Source organism: Nicotiana sylvestris, chromosome 7 (assembly GCF_000393655.2).
Source record: "Nicotiana sylvestris chromosome 7, ASM39365v2, whole genome shotgun sequence".
In the NCBI taxonomy this organism is placed as follows: domain Eukaryota; kingdom Viridiplantae; phylum Streptophyta; class Magnoliopsida; order Solanales; family Solanaceae; genus Nicotiana; species Nicotiana sylvestris.
In genome coordinates, this window is record NC_091063.1 from 62,691,340 (window position 1) to 62,718,007 (window position 26,668).

Consider the following 26,668-nt stretch of genomic DNA (forward strand, 5'->3'; position numbering starts at 1 on the left):
TGATGGGAAAGGTAATTTGGCTTGTCTTGCTAAAGGGCAAACTTCACAAGGAATATTAAATGAGAAATTGTACAGATAGACTTGATATTTCTCAAAGCTAAAAAAGGAAGATGGCCCAACCTAGTATGCCATAACATTACATCAACTTTAGAGTTTACTGCTGCAAAAACTGAACTAGTAACAGGAAATAAACTAGAATGTTGATTACAAACTGAAACATCAACATTTTTCTTAGACAAAGGCAAAATACTAGAGTGCCGATTACAAACTCAAAGAGTAACATTGTTCTGAGAGATGATCCTAGACAAAGCTCTTAAAGGCTGAAGTATATAAAGACCACCCTGTAAATCACCAAGAACCAAAGGCCTCTTCAGTGAAAGGGCCTGCAAAATGCAATGAGTAGAAGAGAACATTAGTTAACACTAATATTGTTGACACAATCTTTGAGTTGAAAAAAAGATTGAAATTGAAATCTAGGATCAAAAGCACATTCCTAAGGATTAAATTGGGAAGAATTCAAACATTTCTCTTATGAGTTACCTTTAACTTTTTTGAATTAGGTAGATTTACTGTTAAATATATAGGAAGAGGGATGATCTCAGAAAAAATAGTGATGTTAAAAGCCATATGTACAGTAACACTTGAGTCTAGAATCTAGAAATTAGACTTAATATGAGTACAACATGAGATAGAATTATGTATGCAAGAGATGCATTGTAAAATGGGATTAGTTATACCAGCACATGTAACAGAATTAACAACAGCCTTAGAAGAAGTAGAACCCTTATGTCCTCCTTTCACTTCTTAGAGTAACTGAGTGAGTTGAGTGAATTGGTTTTGTGATAATTGGTGCTGGACATTCATTCCGGAATCAATGTTAAACCCATAAACTGATCCTCCATCATTTATGGCTGCATTGGTCTGGGCTCCTCCTTGAAATTTCTTAGACTTTGTGAACTTAAAATCAGCAGGAAAACCTATAATCTTGTAGCACTTATCCACAATATGTTCATATTTCTTACACTATGAGCAAATCTTATTGTTTTTCTTGTAATCTCCCTTTCCTTTTCCACCTCTAGAATCAGAGTATCCAAATTTCTGAGAACCACTAAATTAGCAGCCATAAAAGAAAATGAATCACTAGGAAACTGATTGTTAACATAGATTTCTATTTGTTTTTCATCTTGAATCAACAATGAATACGCATGATTAACACTGGGTAGAGGTGAAATTATTAGAATGTTTCCGTTTACGGCAGCATAAGAATCATTCAATCCCACAAGAAATTGAACGAATCTTTCATCTTGAAATGACTTAGAGAATTTGGCCTTACCTTCACATGTACAGTCATATCCACAACGTATATTTGCATTGAGAGTATCTAGTTCATCCCAAAGCCTTTTTACCTTTGAGAAATATTATGTTATGTCATTAGACCCTATACTAAGTCATTGAGCTCCTTTTGTAGGTGATACAACTTTGCTCCATTGGACTTCCCAAAGCAATATTCCAAATCAGTCCATAGATCTTTGGCTATCCTAGAGTAGATAACACTGCCTGCAATTTCTTTGGAGAGGAAGTTGAGGAGCCAAGATAAAACCATGTCGTTGCATCTGCTCCAAAGCTTGAAGTCTGGTGAATCAGGAGATGGAGGGGAGCAAAATCCATTGATAAAGCCAACTTTATTTTTGGTTGATATAGCGATGAAGACTGACCTACTCCAGCTTCCATAACCTCTGCCATCAAAGGTGAAATTCACAAGATTCATCCCTGGAAAGTCAGAGGAATGAAGATAATATAGGTGACTAGAATCCATAATTATGATCTTGGGATCTACTGATGTGACTTCAGTAGATTTCCTTGCAGAAGAAGCATCAATAATCATGGTGGAAGAAGAAAACGAGGTTGAGTAGTGCACAAGAACGTCACTACTCTGATACCATGAAGAAAGTGATGAAGATTATGAAATTTTTTGTATGTATTTTCATTCATCACTATACAATATTTATACAAAATATAAAAGAATCTATTGTAACTAACTTATCCAGTTGTCCTATTTACTATTGGTTAAAAATAAAGAATAAATAAAATTTGTCCTGAACCGAGGGTCTATTGGAAACAGCGTCTCTACCTGTATTAGGTAGGGGTAAGGTTTGCGTATAGACTACCCTCCCCAGACCCCACCTGCTGGGATCAAACTGGGTTTGTTGTTAATAAATAAAATTTGTACATAATTGTTGTTACACAGCTGTAGCTTCTAGAAGCTTATCCAACGGTCCAGATGTTGCTAAGACAATAAAGATTAATGTCTCTGATGAAATCAACACAATTAATCCAACGCTAATTAGGCCTCCAAGTGTAGCTCTTTAGTCCAAATGTCTAAAGATTAATATCTTCACTTCTTTATTTTGTTTGTGTCGAGACAACTTTATAGCTTCTATGAATTTTCTTTGTTCTTCGGTCATATTCTTCAAATCATGCTTCATACAAATTATCTCCATTATTTGTGCCAACATAATAATAGATTGGGGACTAATTATAATTTTTATTTATTAATGATATATTTAAATTATAATGCTAGTCTTGTTTAAAAGTCAATAATTGAATCTATTGAATTCTGTCACTTTTATTATATGAATGAAGCAGAAAATGTAATTACAGATTCTTTTGACAACAACAGGTAACCCCCCCCCCCCCCCCCAGCGTCTGAAATCCTCACCTCTCAAATTTTCACCTTCACGTCATGTGAAAATGCATCAGAGTGAATCATAAGGCAAAAATATCTTAGCGCCATTCAACTTTTCTCCTCTTTGTGATCTAGTCATTGCTCTTAAGGCTTTCTTCACTGGGAAATTGTCATCTTTTGGATATTTGACATACTGATGCTTAAGCAAAAAAACCTGCTTCGTATATAGTCTTAACGACACTGCAAGTTTTTGGTGGAAAACTGAATTCTTGCTGCTAATTTACCACCAGCATTTACTGGGCCATGTTTTCTTCTGCAGTTTGTTTGCCAACAACAATTCTTCAAATTCACCCATCTTACTCTTCAAATAACACAAACCGCCTCAAAACCCACAAATGTAAAAGCTATACTCATGACAAAAAACTCCCTTGTTACTCAGCTCAGTATGATATTTCTGCAAATACAGAAAGCCCATTGGGCGGCTCTAGAGACTCCGAAATAGTTACTCAATTGGAAATGTGTTATGATGAAACTTCTTCCAGTTCTGATGCTTCAGTGAATAATTTTGTAGCTGACTCCAGTTTGCTTGGCCGTTTGCTTCAATCTAGTTCTAGTGTAAAAGAAGTTAAAATACTGCACGCTATAATTTTAAAGTGCATGAGAAGTAGTACTATATTCATTGAAAATAATTTGATTAGTGTGTTGGTGAAGTTGGGGAGATTGGATGATGCTCGTAAGGTGTTCGACCATATGCTTGAGAGAAATGTGGTTTCTTGGACTGCTATGCTTAATGGGTATATAAGATTTGGGTTAGATAATGAAGCTATGGATTTTTTTGGTGAATTTGTACGACGTGGTTTGCAGTGGAATTCCAAGACCTATGTGTGCGTGTTAAGCATGGCTGGGAGGAGCTGTGATTTTGAGCTAGGGAAGCAAGTGCATGCTGGTATTATAAAGGGTGGATATAGTAATTTGATTTTGGATAGTTCTGTTGTGTTTTTTTACGCGCAATGTGGGGATTTAGAAGGCGCTTTCCGCGTATTTGACGTGATAAGAAGGCCTGATGTAGTTTGTTGGACAACTATGATTACTGCTTGTTCACAACATGGGAGAGGAAAGGAAGCTTTACTCATGTTTTTGCAGTTGTTCTCTGATGGGTTTGATGCCAATGAATTTACTGTCTGCAGTATTTTGAATGCGTGTGGGGAGGAGAGGGAATTGATGTTCGGGAAGCAACTACATGCGGCGATTATTAAGAATAGATTTAGAATGGATGTCTTCATAGGCACTTCATTGGTAGATATGTATGCAAAGTGCAGTGAGATAGACGATGCTAGGACAGTGTTTGATGGGATGGGGAAAAGGAACACGGTGACGTGGACGTCTATTATCGCAGGATATGCTCGTAATGGTCATGCGGAAGAGGCCATAAGACTCTTCCGGATAATGAAAAGGCGAAAGATTTTTGCTAATAACTTGACTATGGTAAGCATCCTTCGAGCATGTGGCTTACTTAGAGCGTTACCAACTGGAAAGGAAGTGCACGGACAAATTATCAAGAGTGATCTCCAAGATAATATTTATTTAGGAAGTGCTTTAGTGTGGCTTTATTGCAAATGCAGTGAAAATTCAGCAGCACATAAGGTCCTTCAAGACATGCCTATTAGAGATGTAGTTTCGTGGACTGCTATGATTTCCGGTTGTGCTCATGTAGGCCATGAGTATGAGGCTCTCGAATACTTGAAGGAGATGCTAGGTGAAGGCGTGTCCCCCAATCCATTTACGTATTCATCAGCCCTGAAAGCATGTGCAAAGCTGGAAGATATTGAGAGAGGGAAGCTGATCCATTCCTCCATAAGCAAGACACCTGCTCTGTCCAATGTGTTTGTGGGCAGTGCATTGATCAATATGTATGCAAAATGTGGACATATTCCTGAGGCAATTCAAATATTTGATAACATGCCTGAGAGGAACTTAGTTTCTTGGAAGGCAATGATTGTTGCTTATGCTAAAAACGGATTCTGTGGAGAGGCATTGAAGCTCATGTATCGCATGCAAGGAGAGGGTATTGAGGTGGATGATTATACCCTTGCGACTGTCCTCACAGCGCGTGGAGAATTTAAGGAAAATATCAAGTCCAAATCGAAGTATTTCATGAGCCCAAAATAGTTCTATAGTTTAGACAGAAATGAGGTCGGTCTTGGAAGTTTCAGCAAAATCTTCAAATGAATTCTCATGGTTCGTTCATGTAATAATGACACCTGAGCACCGAATGCTGCTTCATATTTTGGAGCCAGTTATTGGAGTCTGGTTGGTAGCTGCACTTCCATGGCTATCTTCAGGACCTTCAATGAACAAGTCTAGTAGTCCCTGGCTAGCCTGTCTTGCTGAAAAAAGAATGAGGTGAAGATTACTGGTAACTGCTGGGACTGTGCTTTTAGAGGTCCGTAATATCTAATGTTGTATATTCTAACCTCAGGGATACTCTGTATTATAGTTGTCGTTAGGTGCCTGCAACCATGTATTATTATATATTAAGATCATGTATACCATCATGCGATCAGAATGTTTGTATGACTTGCACTTTTGTTCGGTGAAAAGAATCAACAACAACAATGAAATGTACTAAATTTTTTAATGTTAAAAACATATTGTTTTAATAGTATTTCATCCACAGGATTGTCTTCAAGTGTTTAGTGAGAACTTCTATTGATGATTACTTGAAGCAAAAAAGATGAATTATTTTGGATCGAAGCAAGTAAGAGTTAATGCCCAGCTCCTACACACTAGTGATTGACAGTAATTACATTGTATGTGGCACTCAATATGTATGATACAAATGAGGTAGTGTATTGGAAACTATATTGACAGTTCGTGTAATTACCATGCAACTATGCTCTGAATTCTGCAATTGCTATAGTCAATGTCGCATGTACTAAGAAAATACAATTGTAACCATTGCTCCAGGTGCATAACAGAGAAGAATCTGGATCAGGGATTGCAAGTCAGTAATGACCAATTTGTTTATAGTAATGCATTTGACAGAATAACTTAAGTCTTCTCAGTTAGAAAATGGTTCATAGCGAAAGTGATTCGGAGCCAATTCTCGAGACTCACAGCAAATGTTCTGTTGATGGATGTCCATATTGAGCTTCTACTTTTCCCTCTTTAAACTCATCAATTCTTTCCATTTGTTAGTACAAATTCCTCTTCAGCCAGCTTGAAAGTCGAATCCCTCTCTACTGTCACTTTTGAAGTGAAGTGACAGATTCTCTCTGCAACTGCACTGCAGATGTTAGAGAAATTAATTTTTTTTTTTTTTTAAAAAAAGAGAGCATAAATATATATCAATACTCACCGCTACAGCCATTGATCCTTCAGTTTTATGTGGGCAACTAATGCAGGGAATCACCATCAGCTTTTCACACAACTATCTGAAATCCACTTTAACATGTTAATGGTCTTCATTAACGAAAACCTTCTTCAGTTTGCTCAATATACGAGGAAGGGGTGTTCAAACCAAACCGAAAAACCATACCAAGTCGTGTATGGATTAGGTTAGGCCCAAGTTCTGCAATAAGACCATCGGTGGTAGACAGGTAGAGGAGCCTTCCTTATATGGGTGTCTAACGGGCCGGGTTTAACCGTAACCGGCCCGGACCGGTACAAGGGGGCTGGGTGGGGTTGGGTTAAAGGGGTGGGGGGTTGGTTCGTCTACTTAAATCCTACCGATTAACTGGACCGGTCAAACCCTGTCAACGATTTTTACTGTTCAACCGGTTAACCGGCCCAGACCGGTATAACGGCTAACTAAATTTTTTTTAATAGTGGGCCTTATTTCTGACCGTTGGCAACAGTCTTTTGCCCTTATAGCCGTTGCCCAACGGTAGATTTTACCCATTTTTGGGTTTTTTTTAAAAAAAAATATTAACACCCATTTGAAAAACTATAAATACACCCCCATCCCTCTTCATTTCTTCACTCATCTCTCATTTCTCAATCTCAATTCTCATATTCTCTCATTCTTCAATCTTCACCTAAAGTGCAATCAACTATTTGGCTCTTTTTTTTGGAATTTAATTTATCGTAGTATTTATTATTTGAAGTTTGAACAATTGAACTTCAAAATTGGAATAATTGATGTTTCTTCGTGATAACATTGGAGTTGCGAAATCATCAAGTGCTCAATTTATTGCCGAATTCGGTGCACCCCCTCCAACTCTTTCTCTTATTTACTATTTTATTTGTATATTTAATTGTTGCTAGTAGTTAAATTTTTACAATATATTTAATGATGCAAAAAGAATTTGTAATAAGGTTACTAATCGGGGAAATAAAAAAAGAGGTAGTACTTCAGCATCTGGTAGTAATTTAAATGACTCTACAAATATTCCTGAAATATTACCTGATAATAATATAGATTATGAATAATTCCAGGAAGATTTCAGTATAGAAGATAATGTATTAGAAATAGAAGATGAAATACTACTTACACCTAGTAGTGTTGGAGCTGGTAGTCGAGGTGGTGGTCGTGATGCTAGTAGTAGACCACCTGTGGCCCCAACTAGTAATCAGAGAAAAAGAAGTAAAGTTTGGAAATTTTTTGACGAAATAGAAGGTACTGATAGGGTTAAATGCAAACTTTGTAATGATACTTTTAAACATAAGACTGGAGGATAATTAGGAGGGGACTGAGACACTTAGTAGACATATGAGAATTGAGCATCCTATATAATGAGGCTCTGATGGAGATGGAAATCAAGCAACTCTAAACCCTACTACTGGAGGTCTTGAAATATGATAAAATGAAGGATCGTGAGGAGTTAACAAAAATGATTGCTTTGGGTTGTCTACCTTTTCCTTTAGCTTCTTCATCATATCTTATTATGTATATTCAAAGGATTTACAATCCTTTATTCAAAAGGTATCCCTAGAAGTATTTGTAGATCTGATATCTTTAGACTTCTTGGACAATATCAAACATACATACGTTATTTGTTTAGCCACCTTCCTTGTAGAGTTTCTCTAACTTCTGATATTGGCCATGTTGTTAATGAAAATGATTATTTCAAAATTACATGTCATTGGATAGATGATAATTATTGTATGCAAAAACGTATTATCACTTTTAAATATGATGAAGATCAGAGTCATACTGTTGCGTTTATAAGTACTACTATTTGTGAAGTTGTTGAATTTTATAATCTCAACTACAAAGTATTGTGTATGTATTTCTAACAATAATGCCGCAATTTCAATATTAAAACTGCATTTGCAACCACCATTTGATGAAACTTTTCATGTTAGGTGTGCATGTCATGTTTATAATTTAATTGTTAAAAGAGGCCTTGATTTATTTTCAACTGAGATTACTCATGTTAGAAGAGCAGTTGGTGTTATTCAAGGAAATAATAGACAATCTAGAATAAAGCAATTTAAGAATAGGTGTATCCAGTATAACCTTAAACCCAGATTCATGCCAGACGAAATTGTTACTAGATGGAATTATACACATATATATTTTTTAAATGTTGCTACAAATATAGATTCCCAATAATTGAAGTTGCTAATGCGCATTGTGCTGATCCAAACCGTATGTTAAAAACTGCTACTTGGGAGGTCATTAATGATGTTGTTAAATTTTTACATAAATTTTATACAGCTACTGTTGAGTTTTCTGGAGCATATTACCCTACTGTTACTATGGCTTTAGTACATATAGCTGAAATTTATTTTCTACTCTTTGAATTTAAGAAGGAAGAAAAATATAGGGATATTGTTGAAAAAAATGCAAGCAAAATTCAAAAAATATTTCTTTTCAATTCCTCTCATTTACTTAATTGGTACTGTTTCAAATCCTTCTATTAAGATGTCTGATTGTCGCCAATTAATGAATGATTTATATACTTATATGAAGATTGGACCAACTGAAACCCCTGATATATATGCTTGTATGAACAAGCTAAATGATTGTTTACAACAATTATATAATTATTATGCAAATATAATTGATGATGCTGCTCTTAATGTAGGCAATGTTAATCCCACTATGCACTGTACCACTTCTACTACTGTGGATGATGATGAAGGCCTTGATAGTTTTAATATTTTTTCTACATTTTCTAACACTCAAACCAGTAGCAGGAACATTGATGAACTTTAATTCTACTTGCATAAGCAAAAAGAGCCTCGCACAAAGGAATTTTCACCATTGGGATGGTGGCATGAGAATGGAAAGTAATTTCCTTATCTTTCCGCTATGGCTCGGGACGTGCTAAATGTGCCAATTTCAACTGTTGCATCAGAGAGTGCATTTAGCCAAGCAAGACAACAACTTGGAGACACCTGTCACTCATTGGGAAGCAATGCTTTGGATGTTTTAGTATGTTTCAGAGATTGGATTAGATTGGAACGAAGAAATCAAGGACGTGAAGATGTTGATAGCCCAGAAGACGAGGCACTTGGAGATATATTAACACATGGTAACCCATCCAAATTTAACACTCCAGAAGCAGGCCACTCAGTTCATATTGATTATGACGAACTTACTAAGGGAATGCAAAACCTTTGAATTTACTCTTTTTTGGTTAATTTACTTGTTGTTAAATGTAAACCTTTCAATTTGTAAGTTTGAATTTTGAAATAAATGTAGCACTTGCAATTTATAAGTGCAATGTTTTCCCATCTTCATTGTATTCTTTATATTTTTACTTTATATTAATATAACTTACAATAGTTATACAAAATACAAAAAAAATTAAAAATTATACTTACCCGGCCCGGCCCGGCCCCTTGTACCTGTAACCCTTACGGTTCATTTTTAACCCGGATGAACCCGAAACCGTTAAACCCGGTAAGCCCCAACTCGTAACCGGCCCGGACCCCAACCTATGCGGTTACTAATTTTCCCTACCCAGCCCAGCCCGGCCCACCCGTTAGATACCCTTACTTCCTTACCCAATCTCTCTATTTTCTTTTTCAAAGATTACAATAATAACAATTACACCTCACTAAAATTATTTGCGATTGACTATATAAATCCTCTATAATCATTCTACTCAAATTAAGCTGTTTTCTACTACTCAATAAGTTTTTATAACATAAAAGTTTAGGAATTCTTCAAATCTCACACCTGTGTCTAGTATACTAACATACGCAACAACAACTATAATAACGTCTTAGTTCCAAACAAGTTGTGGTCGACTATATGCATCCTCGTTCCTTTTATGTAGTTCTACTCGTATGTATATATATGTGTGTGTGAGAACAGGAACAACAAAACCATGCTGATTAGAAAAAGGCAAGGAACCTTTTCAATTGAGATCGTGTGAAAAACAATTATTGTTTACCCGTAAAATGGTACAGTTGAATTTATATCAAGATTTATAGACAAGCGAATCGATTTGATCCCAAAGTAATAAATAAATTAAATAAAATGCAAGACTTAGCTTTAAAATCGAGATAAAATAGTAATAGCCTGGTTCCTGGAGCAGAGCTTCTGAAGGCAGCAATATGAATCTTAATAAGCAAAAAATGAAATATTATTGAGCTCTTGATTAGTATATGGCATAAGTTTGTCAGAAAATTCCCGTAGCTCTAATGGCGGTTAAAGTCACTATTTATAATTGCACCTAGGGAACAAGGTCCTAGGATCAAGCCCCTCTTAAATGACAGTTATGGGGCCACTGAAGAATGTGTAACGACAAGCTATGAATGTTATATTCTCTATAACGAACCATATATTTAATATTGTAGCATATTCTTCATTGAATGTTATCGGGTGGCAGACATTCATTTCTCTTCCTGAGCAACATTCCCTTCGGGGGCTTACCAGTGCCTATTGAAATTACTGCCCCCGATCTTGATTTCCACCTATCTCGCTTTTCATCTATCTCCGGTTCCACGTGTCACTTTATTATATGAGTATTTGATATGAACTAATTTTATCCTATACAGATAGTCCCCCTATTTTTTGGTGGCACATCTTTGTGTCATTGGGAAATTGGTGAAGATACCTTTCTTGGCGGAAAATTTTCTGATCCATGTAAAAAGTTTCTGACGCTTGATTAGATGCACGTCTCTCCGTATTTAATGCCCCGAACACGCGTCACTCCACGTTTCAGTAATACTTTTGCTGGTTCTCGAGGTAATCATGGCCACAATTTTAGCCGCTTATTCCTTTACTTATATGCCTCATTCTCCTTCTTTCACACTTCATAATTTTTCGAAATCTCTCAACTTTTCTTACTCAACTCTCTCTTGCTTTCATCTTTCTTTAACCTTCTTCTTCAAATAAATTCTCACTTCCTTCTACTAACCATGGCCTCCACTTCTAAGAACTCCAGCTCTTCAAAGAACAAGGAAAGCACTGATGATGCTCCTCCTCCTACGGTGAGCACCATTATCCTCAGAAGGCTTAATACAACCAAGAACTTTGAAGAGAAGTTCCCTTTTGCTAACTCCCGCACATGGGTTGTTGGTGTGTACCCTTCTTCCATCCGCCCTTCTAGCATTCCTGCTATGAAGAAAGACTATGGTTGCCATGATTTGAACATCATCACTCCTGATCTGGCGGAGCGGGTAACCTTTCCCAAGAAGGGTTTTACGTATGTTTATACGTACCCCTTCACTTTGAACCCATTCTCATTGAGAGGGGGGCTTGACCCCATAATCTTGGAGTTTAACTTCCGCTATCAAGTTTGCTTGGCAAAGGTGAGCCTTTATATGTGGCGGGCGGTAGTTTGTCTTCAACGGTTATGCCAGGAGACGGTGGAATAGTTCTCCCTAACTTGAATAATGAACCTTTATTCTCCCAAGATTTTCCGTAGGGGATGATAAACTTTAGTAAACGTGGTCACCATGCTTTTCTCACCAGCATGGATGACGACAATGATTATGGATGGCTGGAGCGGTTCGTTGTAGTTGCCACTAGGGATATCATCCTGGCCACAACTCCATCCTTTCATGAGCCATGGACTCGTACACGTAAATTCAACGTCAGTATTTTCTCTAATTAAAGATTGTTTCATGATGTTATTGATCCTTCTCTTTTTATTATTTCAGCAACTCGGTGGACACCACCGAGGGTTGAAGTCTTAGACTAGTGGGTCCAGAAAATTTTGGATGTTACTACACCTGAGACCCACTGATGGAAAGAACTAGTCGTCAAATACGGGTGGAAGGCCAAAAATCATGTTAAGTTGATTTTCGAACTAATCTTGTTTTTACCTCGAGTATAAGAAAACTGGTTAACTTCCTTTTTTGTTGAATTCAGGTCTTCTGCAGGGTTTTGTTACTGTCCTTAAGGAGGATATTTTGGATGATCGCGTATATGCGGTGAGGTTGCTGCAGGAGGTCTTCGCCCTAACGGGTGTCATCAGACTTACTTCCAATGCAGGTGCTTCCTCTCGGAGTCCCCGACCGGAGAACATGCAACAAAAAAGGCGACGTTCCTCTACGACCAAGGGTAAAAATAAAAAAGTAAAGAGCATCGCGCCTGAGCTAGCTGCAGACACTGTAGTGATCAATGATGATGGGGGAGTTAGTGATGAAGATGATTCTCTGCGAAGGAGACGACGACCTTCATCAGCTCAATAAAATGCTCAATCTGTTAAGCTAGTTACACCAATCGAGGATGACGTCTAGGTGCTCTAGGGAGAGCTTGATATAGTGGAAGACGCCAACTTTCACTTCTAAATCCCAGTCGCTGCTCCTGGTATTGTGAGGCTGGGTACTAGGCCTTTTCTGTTTTCCGTTGATGAGCAACTGATAATTAGAACTATTTTTGCCGTAGCTGCTTCTCAACCCACAACGCCATTAGCTTCATCTTCTTCTTCACCAATTATGCCTTCACCACCAGCAACTGCTACATCATCCCCACCGGTTGCAGACACTTGAGAGGAGGATGTCCCTTCTCCCAGTGCCCAGTCCATGGGAATTTGGGGCGTAACTATTCTCCCCCACCGCAGATCCTTAGAGGAGGAGGAGCGTCTCCTTCTCAGTTTCTACCGAGTGTCATCTACTGTTCTGACCGGTGGAACTCACCAATTACCTGAAGCCTCTGGCTTTAGAGAAAGATAAAAATAATGTACATTCTCTCTCGGGGCAGTGTGTGATAAACTATGCCATGCATAATGCAGCAACGGTACGAGATTTGTTCCCTTTACTATTTCTTCTATTTTCTCTACGACAAGATTTTTGATTTGAACTTTTGCTTTGCAGAATAAATTTCTTGCTTTCGATGTTGATCCTTGATTAAGAGAACCTCACATCTAAGTTGGATCAATTGTTGGCCGAGCGGGAGCAAATTGCTGCTCGCCTCTCGGCACTAAAAGCACAAGCTGCCGAAGACGTTGAGTTGGAGGCTCGATTGCAGTAGAGCAAACAATAGGTGGTGACCCACAGCCAAGAGTCCATCCTGTTAAGGATAAAATTTGAAGAGGCCAAGGCAAAGTGGTCCGAGGTCCAAAATGTTGTTCTTGCTGCTGCCGAGTGTGAGGCTGCCTCTATTGAAAGACTAAATAATTTGAGGCAGCCTTGAATTCCAAAGCTAAAGAGGTTATTGTTGCTGCTGCAGAGGAGAAGTATGTCCGCATGGAAGAGAAGTATAAGAAGGTCATAGAGCACAATAAAGTTTATAACTCCACAATCTGTGACCTTGATGTCATCCTTCAGGCCGCTAGATCCGAGCGGAATAACCTTTCGATTGAGGTTGACTAGATTAAGGAAGAGCTTTAGCAGCGAGCGGCTTCCCTCATTGTTGAAAAAACATATTCTATGTATCGCATGAGGAGAAAAACCTTGAAAGAGGCCAAAGTGGGCGGACTTTGACTCTTCTGGTTCCGATTATGTATTCTCAAGAACGGAGGAGTAAATTGAAGGGGATGATGATGAAGGCCAAGGACCTGAGCCGACGGTAGATCTGCCTATTTCTTAGTGTGGTGCAGATGCTGTTGGGGACACAATAGTTTAACTTTTGCTTTCTTTTCATATATTTGTACTTGTGTTGCTTGGCACGTTTGTTATATATAAAAGTGTTTTTTTCGTTTGAGCATTGTATAAATTTTACTTTTTGCGTCGAGTTATGCAAGGCTATGGGTGAACTTTTACCCAATGGCATTTGGATTCCGGGCATAAGTTCTTCTGGAACCAACACTTTATTGGGAGGTTTTCATAAGAGAGGACCCTATTATGTTTACGGTGCACTTGAAGTGGACGTCTCTTGTTCATTCCAGCAGTAGCATTTGAAGTACTTGATTAACTTTCAAATGATAAAATTAATTCATCGTTTGGACAAGAAACAAGATAAAAATAAAAGACTTTACTTTAGTCCTTCTATTTTCAAAAGGACATAAGAATTCGTTGTGCTGAAAAGAAATTGCCATTACTTGCGACTAATTTGTACAACTTGTATCTACGGGGCGGCCGCATAGTTCCCGGTCTCAATGATACATTTTTGTAACCGTATTTTGTAGTCCCGGTTTATGTGGCAACCATGTTTCCGTATTCTCATATCATCCCCCACCCCCAGGGTTCGAATGCGAGAAATATGAATTTGAACACTTGATGTTTTGTCCCTTTGATGACTCTACTAGTGAATGGCTGGATAATCTTTGGTTCTATAGCAGGCTTCACTTCCCATTAGGAATTTTGCTATAAGTCCAAATACTATCTAACCACCCCAGTGGCTTGCACTCTAGTCGGGTAACATTTGGCCCGATAGCAAGCCGTATTTCCCAGTAACAACCTTGCTACTGAGCAAAAGATTATCTAACCGTCATGTAACGGTTCATTGTTTCCACTCCTTGTCGTTTAAAGGTTTTATTTTTGCTGATGATGCTTCCTTCGTAGTAAGCTTTTCATTGCTGCCTTGTTAAAAACCTTTATAGAAAAACTCAATTGAGACAAAAACTAGACGAAGGGAAAAAAAGTGCAGCACATACTTTTAGTATAAGCGGTTCCTATCAGTAATAGTACCTTTTGAGGTGTGCCATGTTCCAGTTGCTCGATAATTTTACCCCGTCTTGATTTTCTAGTTCATATGATCCTTTCCAGCGATAGCTAAAACCCGGTAGGGGCCTTCCCACGTTAGATCCAGCTTTCCTACATTGAGCTCCTGAGTTTTTTGAGTTAGTTTCCTTAAAACCACGCCTCCTACTTTGAAATAACGGAGATTTCTCCTTCGATTGTAGTATCTTTCCATTCTTTGTTTCCGAGCTACTATCCTTATATGCGCCAAGTCCCTGTATTCGTCGAGCAGGTCCAATCTGACCAACAATGCTTCGTTGTTTGCTTCTTCGTTTGCCTGGAAGTATCTTATGGTAAGTTCTCCCACTTTCACCGGGATCTAGGCCTCTACTCCGCACATGATAGAGAAAGGTGTCTCTCCTGTGCTTGACTTGGCCATCGTTTGGTATGCCCATAGCAGTCCTAGTAACACTTCGGGTCATTTGCCTTTGGCTGCTCCAAATCTCTTTTTGAGATTTTGAATAATCACTTTATTCGTTGATTCCGCTTGATCATTTTCTCTCAGGTGGTATGACGATGATGTGATTCATATGATTTTCAAGTCTTCAAAGAATTTCGCGGCCTTTGCACTTAGAAATTGTGGCTAGTTCTCGTAGACTATCTTTTTTGGTATCCTAAACTTGAAAAATATGTTCTCCTACAGGAAATCATCCACTTCGCGCTTGCAAATTTTTTGGTAAGGAGCTGCTTCAACCCACTTAGAAAAGTAGTCAGTTAAAATCAAAAGAAATCTTACCTTACCAGGAGCCGATAGCAGCGGACCGACTATGTCCGTCCCCCATTTCATGAATAGCCATGGAAACAAAACTGAGTACAATAATTCCGCCGGTTGATGCACCAACGATGCATGGCGTTGACACTTATCGCATTTCTGAATATATGTCTTAGCATCTTGTTCCATGCGGGGCTAGTAGTGTCTTGCCCTAATTAGCTTTAATACCAAGGAGTCTGCACCCGAGTGATTTCCCCATATTCCTTCGTGAACTTCTCTCATGACATAATTAGCCTCGGATGCACCTAAACATCGAGCTAACGGGCCTTGGAAAGACTTTTTATACAATTTGACCTCTCCTGAAGTAGTAACAGGCTACTTTAGTGTGTTGTGCCCAAGATGCTTTGGGATCTTCGGGTAGTTTTCCATACTCGAGAAAATCAATTATCTTATTTCTCCAGTACCAGACCAAATTGGTCGGGTTTACTTTGTAATAACCGTCTACATCCAATACCGAATGCATAAGCTGCACGACCATACCAGAGTCTGATCCCTTTATTTTCGTGGACAAGCCCAGATTGGCCGCGCGTCTGCTTTCGCATTTTCTTCCCTCGAGATGTGGGTGATTGACCATTCCCTAAATTGTTCGAGCAGAGTTTGGACCTTTACTACATATTACTGCATGCGTTCCTCTTTGGTGTCGAAGATCCCTTAGACCCGATTTACTACTAGTTGGGATTCACATTTGATTTCTATGATCTCGGAGTCCAGTATCTGGGCTAGATCAAGTCCTGCAATTAAAGCCTCATACTCGGCTTTATTGTTAGTCAAAGAAAAAGTTCGTTTGGCTTGCCTTAGGGTTTTCCCCGAGGGCATGATTAGTACTACCCTGAGCCCGGACCCTTTCACATTGGAATCTTCGTCTATGAACAAGGTCCAGACTTCCGATGTTGATTCCGTCACCATCACCGCGTCTTTGGTGGCCAAAGGAAGCAGTCCGGGATTGAAATCGGCCACAAAGTCAGCCAAAACTTGTGACTTGATCGCAGTCCTAGGTTTATACTCTATGTCAAATTCACTCATTTCGACTGCCCATTTGGCCAGTCGGCCTGATAGTTCAAGTTTGTGAAGGATATTCTGCAGGGAAAAAGTTGTCACCACGGCTATCAAATGACATTGAAAATAAGGCTTAAGCTTTCAAGCAGCGGCTACGAGATCTAAGGCCAATTTTTCCAGATGTAGGTAGCGAGTTTCCTCTCCCGTTAAAATTTTACTAACATAATAGATAGGAGATTGTGTACCTTTGTCTTCAAGGACTAAAATGACACTTATCGCTACCTTCGAGACCGCTAAGTAAATCAGCATTTGCTCTCCTTCCTCTGGTTTCAATAATAATGGAGGTCTCGATAAATACTTTTTCAAACCTTTCAGAGCCTGTTTGCATTCCGATTTCCATTCAAAGTTGTTCTTCTTTTTCGGAAGTGAAAAGAAGTGATGACATTTTTCTGAAGACCGGGAAATGAATCTACATAAAGAGGCCAGTCTTCCTGTTAACCTTTGAACCTCTTTCATGTTTGATAACTGGTCGGGTATGTCCTCAATGGCTTTAATTTTATCAGGATTGATTTCTATCCCCCCTCTTTATGATGTCAAAGGTTTCTTGTAGGTGTTTAAGATGATCACCTACGTTCAAAGACTTAACCATCATATCATCTATATAAACTTCCACGGTTTTCCCTATTTGATTTTCAAATATTTTATTCACAAGCCTCTGATAAGTGGCTTCGGCGTTCTTAAGCCCGAAAGGCATCACATTATAGCAATATGTGCTAAAGTTTGTTATGAACGAAGTTTTTTCCTTAACCTCTAGGTTCTTTTTGATTTGGTTTTACCCAGGATAGGCATCGAGGAAACTCATCAACTCGTGCCCGACCGTCACATCAATCATTTGATCAATGTTTGGCAATAGGAACGAGTCTTTTAGGCACGCCTTATTCAGATCCTTATAATCTATGCACATGCACAATTTATTATTCTTTTTTAGAACTACTACTACATTCGCTATCCAGTCAGGATACTTTACCTTCCCGATTGAACCGATATCAAGCAATCGAGTTACCAGTTCTTTGAAAAATTTGTTTCTGACCTCGGTAATAAGGCGTTTCTTCTACCTTACTGGAGGGGTGTTAGGATCCTGGATTAACTTGTGCATGGCCACCCCTGGTGGAATACCTGTCATATCCGCATGCGATCACACAAAACAATCAACGTTAAATTTAAGTATTTCTATAAATCCTTACCTGAGCTCGGGGTTTAGTCATGTCCCCAAGTGGAAATTCCTCTCCAAGAATTTCTTAAACAATGCGACTTGATCAAGTTTTTCCGTTACCGATTTGGTTGCGCCCATTTCTTCTGGTAACTGGAAATTTCTTGGTACCTAAAAGGATTCCGGTGATTCCTCTCCCTTGTTGAATTTGTTTGGCTCGAGAGCAGGTGTCGGTTCCTATAATTTCTATGTTGCATGCTCCTTCTCTTTGCTACTGGAAATTTAGATCGCGTTCATCTCCCTTGCCGCTGGTTGATATCCTTTTATTTGTTTAATTACCTCCAGAGTTGGGAATTTCAAAAGTTGATGGTATGTTGACGGCACAACCTTCATCTCGTGTAGCCATGGCCTTCCAATAATAATATTGTAGCCCATATCACCGTCTACTACTTCAAAAAGGGTCGTCATCATTACCCCTAGGCATTTATGGGTAGTAGAATTTCCCCTCAGGTCGTCACGCTTGCTAAATTAAACCCGGCGAGGAGTTTGTGGCCGGAATAATGCTTCTGATTAGCTTGGCTTGTTCCAGCACTCTCCATTGGATAATATCGGTTGAGCTCCTTAGGTCCACCAAAACATGTTTAATTTTAAAATCTAAAACATTAAGAGAAATTACCAGTGCATCATTGTGCGAAAGTAGAAGTCCATCTGCGTCCTCCTCCGTGAAGGTGATGTCATCCTTAGTGATTTCTCGGAGTCTTTTGTTATGGGTCACCATTACATTTATTTTTTTCGTAGCCGAAAAGGTTACACCATTAATCTCGCCCCGCCTGAAAATCATGTTAATGTTCAGACAAGGAGGATCTTCTCCTTCTTTCGAGGGTTGCGCGTTATCTTTGTTGCGGTTGTAGTTGTTCTGAGATGGCCATTTTTCAATAATATCGCCACCTCCTCACGCAGATGTTGGCAGTCCCCAGTCCGGTGGCCGTTGGTCCCATGGTACTCACACCATAGATTATGATCCCTTTTGTGAGCACGTGATTTTTGCCTTACGAAAACTACTCCAAAATAAATCAAAAAATAAAATAAATTTCTTTTACTGTGTAATTCTTGAATTTACGTGGTGTTAAATATTTGTGTTATGTCCGTAAATGTTTACTTTGTCATAATAAAATGAAAATTAAAATAAAATACATGTTGCATGCATATAGGATTTAATTATGCATTTGAAAGATAATTTAAATAAAATCACAAAAATATGCATTCGTTCTATTTTTAAATATGTTACTGTGTGATTAATGTTTTGTCTATGTGTTAAATAATTGTTATAAAGTAATTAATATATTTTTGTGAAGTTAAAATTGTTTTATAATTAAAATTAGAAATTTAAATTAGAAAAATGAAATAATTGAAAAGGAAATAAAAAATCGGACCTGGATTAAAATCCAGGCCCAAAAATAAGTTAACCCCCCTCAGCCCAATCAAAACAACCCAGGTCCGGTCAGACTCAGGAGCAAATCCAAACGACGACGTTTGGTCCCGCTTCATCAAGGACCGTTGGATTAAATCAATCCAACGGCTGAGATACCTTGCGCTTACCCGGAACCCTCTACCCGACCCAATGACCCGATCCAGGCTGACCCTGAACTTAGACCAAACGACAACGTTTGGTTAAGTGGATTGATCTCAACCGTGCATCTTAATTGATCCAACGGATGAGATCAATCCACCCCACCCCTATTTAAGGATCAAACCCCTACCCCGGCCCCTAACTTAACACCCCCTCCTCTCACTGTTCATCATCGTTCCCAAACCAAACCCCTAACCCTAGCCGCCCCTATTCCCCTTCGCTTGAAACCCGGCGGCATCAACGCCGCCGGTCACCACCTTAACACCCCAGAACCCCCTGAACACCCTCTATCCGAATATGTTAGCCTCTTGGCTCGAATCTTCCTGAAGGTTCTCGAATCTTCATTTGAAGATTCGAGCCAAACTCAGATCTAAACCTAACAGCCCCAAATCGACACCATAGCTTCCCCTAACCACCCTAGGTATGGATCTGTTGCTTGTTTGGATCGAATCACTTCCGAGCTTCTCGAATCTTCTTTTGAAGATTCGGACCAAACAAGAACAAACTCAGATCTGTTCTAAATTGACACCAAATGACCCCTAGGTTACCCTCACCCTTGTGTCGTATTTGGTCCCCCTCGAATCTGACCAGAAATGGTTAAGTCCCAAATCGAATCTTCAAAAAAACCTAAGAAATACCAGACTTTTGGATTCTGTCCAAATTAAATAAAGATTGAGGTTTAATCGACCTTAGTCGAAGTATTTTCAGTGGAAAATACTTCGACTAAGGTCTGTTTGATTTCAAACAAAGTCCGAACCCCAGTTGAGTTCGAGTCTGTATGAAGTTTAAAGATTCAGAGGTATTTTTTCTATTTCTTTTGTGTATTCTACGTGTATTTTATGTTTGTTTCATTAGTCTGTGTAATTTTCCCATCTTTTATTGTTATACTGTCTCATACTCGTCTATATGATCAAAATATGAAAACTGTTTCTGTTGGTTGTGATTATTTACAATGTGAGTAATCGACTCGATTAAGTTCGTCGATTAGTTATATTACGAATTCTCATTTATGATAATACTGATTGAAACAATCTGTTTCTATTTTTATGGACTGTTTGTTGACAGATGTTATAGATAATCATTTTTAATTAATACTCGTCAGTTAAATCATCCTGGTTTATATGAATCTGTCAAAATAAGTGTTGTATATATGTTATTGTCTGAACATTAAGTTTCAGGGCATTGTCAATATATTGACAATGCTCCTGTATTTGTTTGATTTTAGTTCAAAGTTGAAGTTTAGTATAATTTGTTATGTTGAAATTCAGTATAATGTTGTTGAGATGTTAGGTAAATTCAATTTCACAATTGTTGGGTAGATACAACTGTGTTAGGAACTTAAGAGAATTGGTATTAGCTGTTTTAAATCAGGTTGATAATTAGGTTTGAACAGATTTTTAAATCTGTTTCATAATAGATTATGATCTTGTATTAATGGGCAGTAATAACAGTAGGATTTCAGGGCATTTCTGGGAATGAAACAGTAAAAAATAGTGTTAGTGCTAGTGTGCTGGAAGTGGAGTGTTAGTGGCTGTTAATCTAATAGGATAATCGGAAACCAAAGGAAGTGGAGGGGCTGAAAATAAAGTAAAGGTATCCTTAGTGCTGTTTGAATAAGAAAAAGCAGTTCAGTGGCAGATTTTAAGGGAAAATCTACCTTAGATAACAAAAAGGGGGTCCAGGCAGCACTTAAAAAGAAAGGGACAGACCTGTATAAATACAGGGAGCTGGACTGATTTAAGGGACAGACTTCAGGAGATTTGAGAGAGAAAAAATCAGATTTGAAGAGGAGAGCCTTTTTCAGACAGAAAAGAAAGGAAAGAGAGAAAATCAGGAGTTCAAAGGAAAAATCAGATTTAGATCAGATTTTAAGGGAAGAAAAAAGAGAGTGTGAAGAGAGACAAATTTAGATTTTGAAGAGGAAAAAGAAACAGAAAAGAAACCAAAAGAGAACACTCACACACACACACAATCTGACACATACAAATACAGAAACAGAAAATCAGGAAGCTGAATTTGAAATAGGAAAGAAACTGAAAAATCTAAAAAAAAAAATGTTGTTCTAGAATCTGTCCGTTGTTTGTTTGTGGATATTGTTCAGTTTGAAATCTGAAATTTTCCCTCAAGTTACTGTCACTGTTCATCTGGGTTAACGGGTCTGGTTCAGACTTGCTAAATACTGCTATTCTGCTGATTTTGTTACTGCTGCAACTGCTGAAAACTTACTTCTTCTACCTTCATTTCTAGGTACTTATCTCTTAAATTCTATGTTGGAAAAAAGATTCAGCATGACAAATCAATGAAGCTTGAATTGCAAAATTCTATTTTTCATTTTGTCCAAGTTCATTAGTTTAAATTTCATTTTTTTTTGTTTCATGTTAGTTAACTAGTAGTGAATTCAATTTGATAGTTATGAGTTAATTGTCTTTATTTGAAATTCATATAAAACTTTGTAATAATGTTTTCCATTCTAAATTTTCATTAAAGTATAGTTATGATTGAATTGTTAATATAGGGAACATGACATGAAGTTGGCTATTAGTTAAGTCCTATGACATTGTTAGTCAGATATAGAGTATTCTGAAATGTCAAGAAAATGCATAGTTAGTGTATTTCGATTGTTTGGTTGTGGATTAAGGTTAGATGTTGTTAGTTGAATAAAGAGTAGTATAAAAATGTCAAAAAAAAAACCATATTGCTAGTTTTACCTGATTTAGTTATGGATTGAATGATGTGAGTTATACGTTCATATATGGCGTGATAATAGGTATATATATAACCATTAAGGGATGATGAGTTGATGTATCTCATTATGATGTTAAAATGCTATGAATGTTTTAGACATACAAACTATGTTGCATGTAAGGCAATATTATTAATCGATTTATAATTCCCTTTCTTATCAATTTGATGCCTATTTACCATCTTAAATAAATAATTAGGCCTATTAGATTAAAAGCAAGTATATGAGAATAAGATGAGATATACAAATTGCAACACTTTATATCAATGACAATTAGAAATAGGATTTGCACTAATTAAATAATGAAAAATTGTTCAAAAATACTTCTTCCCTTCATAAATCATGTTTGTTAGTTTCATATACAATTCATCCTTTGGCATATATATGTTGTATTTGTTTGAATCATATTTTTATTCTTTTCTTTGAACTTGAATAGTTGGGCTGAATATAATTTATATCCGAAAATTATAATCGACGGTCTATATTTAATAAATTGTGAATTCTTTTAAAAGAATTCAAAGCTCCCTTAAATGTGAATTTCTCAGGATTTTCATATAAAATGTGTAGATATAATAAACAATTTGTGAAAAATCCATAATATTATTACAAAGATTTTGCGCAATTAGGGATGCGTTCGCGCACCCTGATTATATTAAAAAAAAATTCGGATTATGCGTACGCGCAATTTCGAGCGAATGTTTAATAAAAGAATTTTTCCAAGGATGTTAAATTAATTTCATAAAAACCCGAGATGTGCGGTTCACTATTTAAGAAAAACAAATATTCTTGATTCGACACAATTTCGAAAAAATGATTGTTTAATAAATATATTATCAAAAGTTATCGTGTACACGTACGCGTGACACAATTCCGCATTTTTAAATTTATAACACGAATATACGTACGCGTAATTCGATTCAAAGAAGGATCCTTAATCACAATAAGTAAAAGCGGTAGTAAAATCACGTAACAAAAATATATTTAATAAAATCAAGATAATTAAGCCAATAATAAAAACAGTTAAGCGACCGTGCTAGAACCACGGAATTCGGAAATGCCTAACACCTTCTTCCGGATTAACAGAATTCCTTACTCAGGATTTCTGGTTCGCAGAATAATAAACAGAGTCATATTCTCCTCGATTCAGGGATTATAATTGGTGACTTGGGACGCCTTAAAATTCCCAGGTGGCGACTCTAAAACAAATAAACAAATCCCGTTTCGACTGTCCTTCAATTGGAGAAAACTCCCCACGCGCCCTGCGGGCGCGGCGAAAAGGAGGTGGGGCAGCTCTGGCGACTCTGCTGGGGACAAAAGGTGTAAACTGTAACCCAGAATCATTGGTTCAGGGTTTAAAGAATTCGAGCTTAAAATATCTGTGTTAATTGGCTTTATTTACTATATGATTTTCAACTGTTTATATGCTTAACATGCTAAATGTTTTTTTACCGCTTTAATATTATTTGAATTGTGAATATATACAACTGCTACGAAACCCCCTTCTTTCTGAGTCTTCTGAATTTATGGTGTACACGTGCGCGTGACCCACCTTTCTGTTAAAGTCATACCAAATAAGACGGAGTTGGGACAAGTAACTAGGCCGGGCAGACTTTCGTGCTCCCGGTACGTTGCCCCCGCTTCGGCTCAAACTGTCCGTTTGGGTAAGCCAGGTTTAGAACAATCAACCTCAGGTTTTTCACTTAGAATAACTCAGCCATGTACCGGATCCCTAGTAGGAACGTATATTTGCATCATGTACATTTGGCCTTGGAGACTCAACACAGGGGTTGGGTCTGTCTAGGACAGGTGAACCCGAAATAAAAAGACCATCATGATGCATCCTACTTGCTACTTGTGCATTCATTTGCCTCGAACATGCTTGTTGACCAGCTTAAATGAAATCATGGTGAGAAGAGAGGAATAAAATGGGTTGTTTTAAAAATTTCAAAAAAAGAAAAATAGTTTTAAATCTTGAAATAAAGGTATTTAATAAATAAAAAATTTTTGAAAATGATTTTGTTTTAGTATAAATTTTCAAAATGAATTTTGACTTTATTAAAATTAAATTTCAGATACAAAATGAGCACCACACAAAGCCCCTCATCCACGAGTACAGAAGAATTTCTATTTCAGCTTCAAATGTGGTGGTATGATTTAGGCGAAGATGGTCAAAAATGGGTCGTCAAGCATTTGGGAAATCTCACGGACATTATGAAAGTTAAACCCCGTGATGATCTGATTGCGGCGTTAGTAACTTTTTGGGACCCTGTTCACAATGTCTTTCGTTTCTCTGACTTCGAGCTTACTCCTACATTAGAGGAGATAGCTGGATATGCTGGTTTTGACGGAAGTCTAAGAAATCAAAGCTTGATATTCACAAAGGCTCCTTCGGTACATCGATTCTTCGGTCTTCTGAACATCAGCAGTCAAATCAGGAAAAACAATGTCATCAATGGATGTTGTTCCTTCAACTTTTTGTATTCAAGGTTCGGAAAGTCAGATGGGTTCGAAATTCATGAGAAAGGCCTTACTAACAAGCAAAACAAAGACACTTGGCAGATTCACCGTCGCTTTGCCTTCATGGTGGCTTTTCTAGGAGTCATGGTCTTCCCAAACAAAGAGCGAACAATTGATATTCGCACCGCGAAAGTTGTGCAAATCCTCACCACCAAAGAAAATCACACCCTTATCCCCATCATTCTATCAGATATTTATCGGGCTTTGACTTTATGTAAATCAGGAGCAAAAGTCTTCGAAGGATGCAAAATTTTGTTGCAAATGTGGGTGATGGAACATCTCCAACAACAGCCCAAGATCATACAGTATGGGTCAAACAATGATAATTGCATCGAGAGCTATGAGGAAAGAACAAAAAATTATCAGGCTCCAGAAGGGATAGAAGCATGGGTATCTCATCTAAAGGCTTTAACGGCAAATCAGATTGAATGGACTTTGGGATGGCTCCCGATGAGGGAAGTAATACACATGTCAACCTCAAATAGTTATCTACTACTATTGGGATTGAGAAGCATTCAGCCGTATGCGCCACTAAGAGTCCTAAGGCAATTAGGGAGATATCAAGTAGTTCCTGATGATGAAGATTTGAGTATGCAAGTAATCGAATTACACCCAAAAGCCACTATTCCCGAGGCTCTACTTCAGCAGATGTGGAATGGATGTCGATACTTGAAAAGTGATACTCAAGTCCCAGACACTACAAAGGGTGAGATAAATCCTGGATATGCAAGGTGGTTTGAAAAACGGTCTCGCGTGGATGATGTACCAGAGCCTGAGCTAAGAAGGCCAACAAAAAGACCCCATGTTCAAAACTTCAATGATAAAATCCAAGAGCGGTTGATCTGGGGAGAAAAGGAAAAAGGGTACAAAGCAACTATCCATGCCCTAAAAGAAAATCTGAGAAGCCTCAGTTTGGAGAAAGATTTGCAAGCACAAGAAGCCGAAGGCGAGAAGAAGAGTCTAGCTTGTGAGAATGAAAATCTTCATGCTCGATTCCAAAGAATGAAAAGAGTTTCTGAGACACCAAAGAGGAGCTGGAAGGATCAAAAAACCATCGCCAATCTTTTTGAAAGAATGCAAGATTATGATTCTATTCTTGCAGAGAACGAAAGGGCATTGAGCAAAGCAAAAGAAAGGATCCAGCAATTAAACGAAGAAGCCAGATCTAATAAGGAACGCCAAGATAGGCAATCCAAAAAAGACAGGGCACAAATCCACGACCTGACAGTCTTCACATCTCAAAGTTATGTAAACTGCCAAGGAATGGATTATGAAAGGTTTACAGAGCATGCGCCCACTTTTGCTCGTCATCTAGCAATGGAGTTGGAAAGGATGTATCGTACGCTGGGAGGCCATCCAGGTCAAGCCCCACATTGAGCAGATAATCCAATATTTGACAACAAAAGTGGAAAGTGGGGCATGTTGTGAGATGTTAAGAATTGTATCTTTTATTTTGATTTAAGTGTGTGTGTTTCAAACCATTTTCTTAAAAGTTTTCAAATGTAATTCCATCTTTGTATAATGAACAAAAGTGATTGCCTTTAGTCCGAACTACGCAAGGTCTGATTCATGCGGGGGCATGATACGTAGGCAATCTCTATAGGATTCGACCACCACAATAAAAGATATATATAATAAATAAAAGTGAATAACAATAAAAATTTCAAGAAAGCTGGGACGACACAAGCAGCCGAGCAAATGCATAATAGAAAGGGATTATTTGTCTAGGAGCATTGCATCTCAACGTGTGATTATATATGTGTTAAACTCTCAAAACTAACAAGTTTGTTCATTTCCAGAATTCAAGCAGTTAGTTTCTCTAAAGAGTATACTGGCATATTATCACTATCACACAAGATCAAAAGGACCAATACCCGAAAGTATGTCTATCCCAGATGTTGACACAGGTATGGAGCTAGAGGAGATGGATGTCGGGAAAATGAAAGAAGAGATGTTTAAACTCAAGCAGCAAATGGCTGAGATGTACCAAGCCTGGTCTACAGGACAGTTACCCCCATCTTACCCAAATAACCCTGCTCCATCAATGACCCAAACTCAGGATAATATTACCACTGAATTATCCCCAA

General features: G+C 38.0%; 1 protein-coding gene across 1 annotated transcript; it reads left to right on the top strand.

The window, feature by feature from the left end:
• The first annotated feature begins 2,712 nt into the window (after positions 1-2,712).
• Positions 2,713-5,360, top strand: LOC104238704 (pentatricopeptide repeat-containing protein At4g18520, chloroplastic). Its single transcript, XM_009793153.2, has one exon. It carries the CDS (start codon positions 2,990-2,992, stop codon positions 4,853-4,855), a length of 1,866 nt encoding a protein of 621 aa, XP_009791455.1. The 5' UTR covers positions 2,713-2,989; the 3' UTR covers positions 4,856-5,360.
• Positions 5,361-26,668: the final 21,308 nt, after the last annotated feature.

Excerpts from the sequence above, each read along its gene's own strand:
- LOC104238704 (XM_009793153.2), top strand. The coding sequence starts at position 2,990 with ATGTTTTCTTCTGCAGTTTGTTTGCCAACAACAATTCTTCAAATTCAC.